This window comes from Lissotriton helveticus, chromosome 4_1 (assembly GCF_964261635.1).
Source record: "Lissotriton helveticus chromosome 4_1, aLisHel1.1, whole genome shotgun sequence".
In the NCBI taxonomy this organism is placed as follows: domain Eukaryota; kingdom Metazoa; phylum Chordata; class Amphibia; order Caudata; family Salamandridae; genus Lissotriton; species Lissotriton helveticus.
The window spans coordinates 586,408,945-586,418,840 of record NC_136063.1 but is presented as its reverse complement, the minus strand read 5'-3'; the positions used below and the strand labels follow the sequence as shown (position 1 = coordinate 586,418,840).

Below are 9,896 nucleotides of genomic sequence, written 5' to 3'. Positions count from 1 at the left end.
ACAAAGATTATAGGGATGGCAGGATATATACTTTTTCACATAAGTATGACAATGTGAAAATACCAGGAGAGGATAAAAGACAAAGAGAAGATACTACAGAACTCAGTACAGCTAGCAGCATAACCTCCATCTCGTCAGCTGTAAGCTCCATTTCCTCTGTGGAACCATGGGTATCCCAGAAACCGAAATAAGACCAAATAATTTTTTATTCGAAATGGAGAGACTGAGGTTAGGAGCACGACCAACAAACAAAGAAAGTCAAAAACAAGAAGGGGTGGTAGGAAATGGCAGGAACGCAAACAGAAGCAACAACAAAAAAACAACTTTGGAACCAGTGAGCAGACAGACAAGGTCCAAGAAAACAGGGAACCAACATCTATAGTATCAGTGGAAAGGGAGCGACTAAAAAGGTCCATGGTAGTCAACCTGTCCAAAAGAATTTTGAACTCTGATGAAACCACTGTCCTTAGTAAGGGACTAGGTTTTTGTCCTAATCAGTTGGAAGGAGATGTGGATCTGTTTGTCAATTTAATGAAGTTCACAAGAATGTTAAAGCTTAAGGATAATTTTTCACGTAATCCAATCATGAATGTAAAATCTAAGAATGTAAATGTATCCACAGTACAAACTGTGAATGAAATAAATACAATCCAAGCAATGATGACTGTTGAATTGGAGACATCTGTTAACATTGAATTTGTCAGAGAGGAATTGAATATTGTAGAAAATGTGACTGTTGGTAGTGGTCTTAGACCAAAATCAAAATGTATTCCTACTGGAACTCATCCAAATATAGACCTCTTCAGAGAAAAAGTCTCACATTGTTTCCACCAATTGCTAGAAGGTTCCTCCCGTACAGGTTCCCGCAAGTATAATCTTACGATCAATGAAGTCGCAGCCCTCAAAAATTAGAAATCTGATACTAGTATTGTGATCCGCAAGACTGACAAAGGTGGGAATGTTATCCTTATGGAAAGAAGCGATTATTTGGGTGAAATAGATCGACAACTATCTGACACCAATTGTTACACAAGATTTACTGGTAACCCGACAGAGGCATTGGCTAGCCACATCAATATGAGATTAGCAGATTGGAGGGAGGTGGGTGGGTCTCCTCAGTGAGGAAGAGTGCAGATACCTCACGGTTGAGGCTCCTTCCTTCCCTTGTATTTACATCCTGCCTAAAATCCACAAGGGCGCCAATTTTCCACCTGGCCGCCCTATTATCTCTGGTGTTAACTCACTCACTGAAAAATTATCTGAATATGTGGACACTTTCATCCAACCTATGGTACAAAACCTCCTTGCCTACATAAGAGACACAAAGGACATCCTGGGAAAATTCGAGGGCTTGACTTGGTCAGAGACTTTAATCTTTGTCACTCTTGACGTGGTCAGCTTATATACCTGCATAAAAAAAGAATTTGGAATAAGGGCACTTGAAACCTTTTTGGTGTCTTGCTTGAAATGACGGAGCTAATACTATCTAAGATTTTTTTCCTCCACGATTCGAAGTAGTATCACCAGACACAGGGGACAGCAATGGGTTCCCGGTTTGCTCCCGCTTATGCCGGCCTTTTTATGGGCTGGTTTGAGCGGGAGCATGCCTGGGGACGTCATGCGGCCAAATGGATAGACTATGTGATCTTCTGGGGCAGGTACATCGATGATGTAATTATGATCTGGGATGGACCTGCCCCAGAGCTCATGTCTTATTTTGACTTCTTAAATGACAATCCATTTAATGTTCAATTCACTATGGAACATGATCAACAGTCAATTAATTTCCTGGATGTCACTTTTTTCATTCAGGATAATACTGTCCATAGTCGTACACATCGAAAAGCTACCTCATGTAACAGCACATTACATCATAATAGCTCTCATCCCCTACATATTATTGATAACATTCCGTACGGGGAAATGATACGTATGCGCCGTAATTGTAGCACAGAAGAGACATTCCTCTCTAACATTATGGAAACTGAACAGCGTTTCCTGGAGAGAGGATACCCGGCGAGTACACTTCAAAAGGCTGATAGAAAAGTGATGCAAGTTAAGAGAAAGACCACGTTAGCCCCAACCACTGTCAGAAATACTACTAATAGACCACTGGCTTTTAGTACTGAGTTCACAGATCGTAGTAACAAAGTGTACAACATCTTGAGGAAGCACTGGCATTTACTTTCGGATGTACCTACATTACAAGGTTCGGTTACACCGAAACCAAAAGTTTGTTACAGAAGGGGTAAAAATCTTCGTAACATCTTGTGCCCCAGCTATGTAGTATCCCCTAGAAATACAAATTGGTTAACAACTGATACAAAAGGTTTCTATACATGTAATGATTGCAACATGTGCAAACTAGGCAGGAATAGAACTAAAAAGTTCAGTTTCAATGGTAAAAAAAAGTATACCATTGATCATTTGATCAACTGTAACACTAAATATGTTACATATGTCTTGGGATATGCCTGCAATAAAATGTACGTAGGGAGCACTAAAAGAGCTTTGAAAGTCCGGATACAGGAACATGTACGAGCTAGACGGAATGGGGACCTAGGGTATCCGCTCACTTACCACATGCAGGAGAAACATGGGGTAAAGAAAACTTTGGGTTTCTTGGTATCGATCATGAGCCGGTACACCCTAGAGGTGGTAATAGGGTTCTGGCCCTGAGACAATGTGAGGCAGGATGGATATGTAGATTGCGCTGCATAGAACAGGGTTTTAATACGGAAGATGAATTACATTACTTCTTGGAATAATCAATACACCCAGTCTAAAGGCCTCCTGGTTTCTGGGGTTTAAATGCTTGATTATTACTGTAATAACACCTTACCTACCCTGTCCCTGTAACATTGTAAGCAGATTGTGCGCAACTCTAAGGTTGACAGGCTGTTCCCCATGTGTAACCTCATTAACCTCATTGATTAAGAGGCTATGTTTTTATCACACTTACATGATTTCTTAGTTGACAAAATCTGTATTATGGAGACAATGGTATAGATTAATCCTTTCCTGGTTATATATTGCCTTCCTGTCTCTCTTGGTCAAAAACACTTTTCCATTATTGGGCTGCTTGTAAGGTTGTTTTAAAAAAAAAAAGACCTTTGGGATCTCTAATGTTATGCAATTGAGACAAAAAAACGGTGATGAACTTTTGAGATTTTGCTGCTCATCACCGTGTAATTATTAACCATTGTATATGCCTTATTTGGGGCTACTTTATGGTTATTCTTGACTAATTTTCTGAGGATGGTAGCTCATGTTTGGTATACCTTGGTTTAGATCTTAATTTCGTTTTCTTCTACTAGCATTGGATACCCTTCTTCATGGTAATATTGACTATATTACTTAACCCGTCTCAAAATGGCCGCCGATGTCACAGATAAGTACCAGGTGACACGGCTTATTCTCCCGTTCAGCCTACGTGGCCTTGACCGAACAGCTTGGGCTTTCTTTTATTAGTATTAATGCTCTCTCTTCATTAAAATACTTTATGGGAAAGTGAAATTTATACCTGGGATGTTTATTATGATATTTGGCAAGTTTATTATGAGTATAGGGCTATGTCTACGAGCAATTCCTTACTTCTGTTTTCCTGTTCTAAGATGGCCGCCATCATTTGAGTCGAGATCACGTGACCTCCATGTTCGGGGAAGCACAGTGGATTGGATACCGAACTATGCAGAATCTTTAAGCCCATGAATATACTCATAATATCAAGATTCCCGCATAAAGGTTTTTTATATATGATTTGAATTGTTCTGCCGAATGTTGGTTTAACTCGCGTCGGTGAGTATTTAGTAATTCTGAGCCACTTTCTAAATGAATATGCTCATTCCAAGATGGCCGCTTTTCTGGCATACGATAGTCATATGACCTTTTTTCACGCCGGTATTCAGTCTGTTACTTATATTATACAGTAGAAAATCGGATTATAAATATAATGGAGCTTACAAATATTAAAAAGGCCCGGTTTGTTTAATGAATCACTATGTTTTGAAATTAATATAAATACGGCGATCTTTTATGTATACACATGGGCTTCTTGACATTTTGACAATATTGCATTTTAATGGTCCCGATAATTGGAAATCAGTACCTGGTTTGCTTTATTCATCAGTGGTGGTATCCGCGAGTTTGGTTATGCGCGAAATTGGCATAACCATCTCTGTTTTACCACTATTTGGCCCACTACAAGATGGCTGCCAATTCTTCGATCTTGCACTGTGTGCTTTCTTGGACCGGGCAAGTTACACAGGTGTTTTGAGTTTTGCCTGTTAAGACAGGTATATATAGAGCCCTGAAATGGCTTGTTTTTTACGGGCTACCGGAGGACTTATCGTGTTTCGGACGGGGGACCCCATTTTTATACCCACAGGACAGTCTCAGCAAGACTGGTAAGATTTTGTTATGTTTTAACTTGGACCTGTTTGGGTCAGGTCTATGGGGTTACCCTTACTCTTCCTCTTTAGCCATCTCTGTAATATTGAATCCCTCCTTTTTTTAATATGGGCATCCAGGCTGGTTCTTCCTCACCCTTTGATAGATAAATGAAGTCCAGGTTTTGCCCTAATATGTTGCATTATTTAGCTCATGATTCTCTTCTCCTTTTAAATTCATATATTTCCTGATGTTTTATTTGGTGTTTGCCATGGACATACTCTTATGGTGTTACATAGATCATTGATCCTGTTCCTTTATTATTGTAGGTTTTTGAAGACATACATATTCATTCAATTTGTGGTTTGTGTCAGACATCTCTTGGATCATCTTAAAAGACCTTCGAACTACCACGAGTTTGATCCTTGTTGAGAAGGTATTGACTGTATTCATACTTATTCTTTACATGTATATGTCTTGTATGCTTTAAAGTCTAACCAGGCCACTATTATTAGACAGGGCTATAACTTTCCCACTTTTTCCTCCCTTTTTTTTTCTTTTGCTCACTTTTGATCCAATGCCATTATAGAGACTCAAGTATATGGATCTTTCTCCAGTCATCGGTGATACATGCCCTTTTGACTGCTTTGCGAGGAAAGATTAAAAGAGAATTCGAGGGATCTTTTTGTTTGGCAGTAGACAGTATAATAAGGTAATGTTTTCACCTTATTGTATTGACATTTGCAGTGATGTTTTCTGAGGATGGATTAGCTCTATGGTGTAAGTTAGTCAAGATGTTTCAATTTAGATGCTTTTGCAAATTACTTGGTCTTCCCTATATGGTCTAGTAAGAACAATTCCAGACATCTGAGGCCGGACAATCACCCCCTCTTGAAAAGGCATTTTTCTCATACATTAAGGTCTACATAACTATTATAAAGGTACATTGCTTTGTAGTCATAATATTCTTATGTCATCATTAGCTCTTTGTGCATTATGATAAGGGCTCCATTCGATTAAAACCACCCGTCCCCTGGTTTGATTATATCAGATATGCTGTTTTCCCTTGTTGATTCTAATTTTAAAGAACTACACGGTCAATTAAATCACTGTCTCTTTCTAAAGTTATTTTAAAGGTGATGATATCCCCACCTTTATGATTATCCAATCTCCTTCACGTTTTGCAGCAATGTAAATAAATGTTTGTATATAACTCTCATTACCCTCTGTACCCTTTCTTTCTTATAAACAAATATGAGATGGTATTTGGAATTTGGATGTTTGATGGGGGGTGTATGTGGTACCGGCCTCTAATGAACCCCCATGCTTTCGAATTGTCTGTTTTTGAGCTTCATAATTTCCCCTTCTTTTTTGGGACTTGTGAATTTTAGATTTTGCATGATTATTTTGCACTGTAAATAATTACACCCTTATGTCTTTTTATAAAGACATATTTTTAGATGTGCATCTAGTACTTATGAACAAACTTCTGTATTAAATATTGTAAATAGATGTGGTATATGTAGATCAATTAAATAGGTGTTTGTTTCTCATACTTTGTTTATGTTTTGGTTTGATTTAACAGCCCTGAACAAGTCCCCTGTGTGGGACGAAACGCGTCGGCTGTGTGGTACTCCATTTGTTGAATAAAGATTGGAAATCCAAAAGAAAATCATCGTTTGCGACTCATTGTGAAATATACTTTGATTTACTGTTGCCTGTGGTGCACCTTTGCTGTTGTAAAAAAAACAGTGGTATTTTACCACTTAAGACACTGGCACATGGTTATTTGTTAAAGGAGCTTTAAAGGTATGTACTGCTTATGCCTTAAAATGGATCTTTGTTTGTTGACAAAAATAAACAGAACATACCACAACAACATACAGAAATATTACAACACAATAAAAACATAACAGGGCACAATGCAGCACAAGTCAAAACAGAATGCAAGATAATAACCACAGTACAACACATCGTGTAGCAAAAATGTAGCAGAAAAACACAGCAATACAAAAAAAGCAGACCACATCACAATAGCAACAAAAAAGACACAAATAATATATGAAAATATTTTTGTCACATATTAGTATCTGTAGAATCCTACTTTCAGAATTTGGTGATAAAAGATGCTTCACACTCTGCCTTCACTTTACATAAAATAGGTCCGGCCAAAAATGTTTTCAGCTCCTACCCTCTGACTCGGATCCTGGCACCATTTTTGGAGATGCAGTTTACATTTTTAAATTTATAATACTGAAGCTATTATAAATGTCTGACATGAAACTAGTGAATATAACCTGACTTAAGACCAGAAAATTAAACTCAGAGGAAGAGGTAAATTATTACTTACTTCATTAGCTCTACAAGCATTAGAGCAAATTCAGTAGCAGATGCCAGGGCCTGCAGGAAATGTCCAGCAAGCTTTATTTTGCATGTTCTCAAATAAAGGAATACTTTGTGTTATAATTTATAAGCAAATCTGTATTAATAAATCACAACCCAGTAAGCAGTCATGTGTAGGATATTCTTGATGCTTAATATGCATGGTAGTAATTTATTTTATAGTGCAGTCTTACCACTGTTATCTTCTTCCACGTTGTATCTGTGTCAAGCAAGCTGTATACATGAAAGGTCAGGTAGAGCTTTGTAGACAAAAACTAGCAGCTTGCTCAATGAACTAGCGGTAGCATAAGCCATTTTAAAAAATGCATGAAGCCGAGGAAAAAAGTTGCAGTATTAGAGACAGTGTGTGCTCTTTGATGTGTTTAAAATTACTTTGCTGACACACTCACATGTTGGTTGCTGTTTTACGGTTTACTTGTTTAGGGCATGCCCAATGGTTGAACAGAGAACAAACATGTCACGTAGCCTGGGGTTTCCTGCTAGCCTTTTGCAGAGAGTAATTTGTCTGCATGTATACAGTGCCTAGCCTCACCTTAGATAGAAACTCTGCACACCACCTTCAGACCGCTTTCCCAAGGTGATGCATTAAGGAGGTGACCGCACGCGCCGTGACATTTTTGTTACAAATTTGCTGTGTGGTTTCCTGAAGTCAGATGTGATATGTTCTCCAAACAATGAGTGAGCAGAGAGAAAGAGAGGGAGTTCTTGGGGGGGGGAGGGGTAGGGGTTGCCATACAATCTTCAAGTTTATTTATTTTATTTTATTTTTTTTAATGCGATTTTATATAGCGTGAACATTACCCGAAAGTGTCAGAGCGCTTTATAAAAGAACCACTTGCGTTTCATAAGGAGTTGATTACATGAGTTGCATGAGAGATACAAACAGAAAAAAAATGCAAATGTACAAGGTGTAAAGTCACTCAAGGAAGAGATAAGAACAGGAAAACATTGCACATGTAGTAAAGTCACTCAAGGATGATAGAGGGAGATTTATTACGGGGCAGGAGGTCAGGGGGCTGGGTGCAACGGCTCAGAAGCCTGTGCTGGGATGATTGTGAGCGTTAGCTAGGGACAAAGGAGCACCTTAATTTGTACCGGTGTGTGCGGGAACGCTCGCTCTAAAAATAGAGAAACAGATATGTGAGCCGTGGAAACTGAAGCTGAAAGGTTAACAGTTTTATTAAGAAGATGCAACTTCTAGAAACAGTAATATAAAGGCATAAAAATCACATTAGTTCTGTGTCCAGAGCTCTGCATTCTCAGATAGCCTTGTGGACATCAAAATGACAGTTTTCAGATTGTCAGAGTGAAGATTTAAACCTTAAGACACATTTATCATTTGTGGCAGAAATGCATTCAAAAAGCAAAGTACATATTATCTGGGAATACTCACATCTGCCTATAAGTGATAAATTCTGCAATTACAAGTTGTACATTTTAAATGCAATAAGGAGGAAGCAAGGTTAAAAGAAAGCACGGTAAATATAACATTTCATAAGACAGAATATAACATAAGCAGTAAAATTAAAGTACATGTACTACTACAAGGGTTCTCAAGTAACCCTTGGGAAGAACTCACTTACGAGGATTAATTCAAAAATATCTTTGTGAACCTCCTTTTTATATGTTTTAAGGTGGTGAGGGGTCTTATGGTAACGTCATCTTGCGCCACCTCGTGCTATTTATTCATATATCTGCGTCATTTATGGTCTGTTCCGTACCCTTCCCATCCATATGTTCAAAAAGCAGCCCTTTCCCGCAAACATGGCACTTATTCTAGGCTAAAGGTCATGCCTTGTTGACTTGAGGCTTAATGTAAATTAGCTTTTAGTTTTAGTTTAATAGAAAAAGCGCATTACACAAAAAAGGACATCCTGTTACCACGCCTATCACAGCTGCATGGCACTGCTGAGGCGCCCAAGTTCCTCTTTTCTCAAATACAGTGAGAGGATGTGGCCTTCTGTCATGTCGAAAGAATTGGGTGGAAGTTGACCTTTAGCACAAAAGCGGGGTGGGGGCCAGAACAGGAGCGAGTAGCCTCGTAGGGCAGTGGTGCTGGATGAATCCTTGATCAGACCTGCTTTTTGCTTACTTTAACAGAAAATGGCAGCACTCTGGCCAATTTAACCAAGGCCTATATTTTTGAACAGTAAGACCTACACACAGGGGTCTATGCTAGCTGATATTTATACAGTAAAATATATCCCTCTCTCATCCCCCTCTCTTGTTCATATTATTGAACAACATTGAACATTATTCAATCCGCACGTTTAGCCGGTGCTGGGGGTTGTGGTCATGATGAGTCATGAAGAAGCGACTCTTCGGTGTTCAGGGCAGTTCCTACGTCTTCGTGTGGTGCCCCTAATTTGTCACACATTGTCTCATAAGGATGTACCAAGTCTCTCCCTGAGGGAAGTGGTGGGCCACTATGCACCTGGGCCTGGTACTGACTATCAGGAGGAACCTGTAATGTGCGAGAGTCAGGGAAGATAAGCTCTACTATGTTTAACATTGCTAACTTTTCCCCATCCCCTTGTCCCGTGCGTATTCCTGTGTATTCACCTGAGTCTGCATAATTCAATCCAACCACTTTTGAGCTGAATCTCTTAACACAATACAGTATAATCTGTGTCCCGAAATACAAAAGCACCAACACACATAATATAGGCATTATAAATGTTAGTACTGCAGATAGCCATGAAGGCATCCAGTCCAAGTTGGACCAATTACGTAAAACATCTGCTTTTGTACCTCCTTCCTCAGGCATATGTCTCCCCAAATTGTCCAAGTCCTCAATGGCCTTTCTAAGTGTTCCGTTATCCGCATCATTGGCAAAAATGAAGACACAGCAGGACGACTTTCCCACTTTGGCGCATCCACCACTATTCATTTCAGTTGGCTGGTCCAAAACATAGCATTGCTCCAGAACCATGAGTCTCAAAGGTCGTAGTTCTTCTTTCACGGCGTTGAACCCATCACGGGTGTTGTTGACAAGATGCATCAGCTCGTACCTGGTCACTTGGAACCAGCGAGCATTGGCTTTGGTCTGGAACAGGGAGATAACGCCCCCAAAGAAAAGTTCAGCATCGTTGAAAAGGCGAAAG

The 9,896-nt window shown here is 39.3% G+C and overlaps 1 protein-coding gene across 1 annotated transcript; it reads left to right on the top strand.

Annotated features, from left to right (window-relative positions):
• The first annotated feature begins 1,008 nt into the window (after nucleotides 1–1,008).
• On the top strand, nucleotides 1,009–6,049 carry LOC144828767 (uncharacterized). Its single transcript, XM_078687220.1, has 2 exons — nucleotides 1,009–4,825; nucleotides 4,979–6,049. Exon 1 carries the CDS (start codon nucleotides 1,543–1,545, stop codon nucleotides 2,677–2,679), a length of 1,137 nt encoding a protein of 378 aa, XP_078543346.1. The 5' UTR covers nucleotides 1,009–1,542; the 3' UTR covers nucleotides 2,680–4,825; nucleotides 4,979–6,049.
• Nucleotides 6,050–9,896: the final 3,847 nt, after the last annotated feature.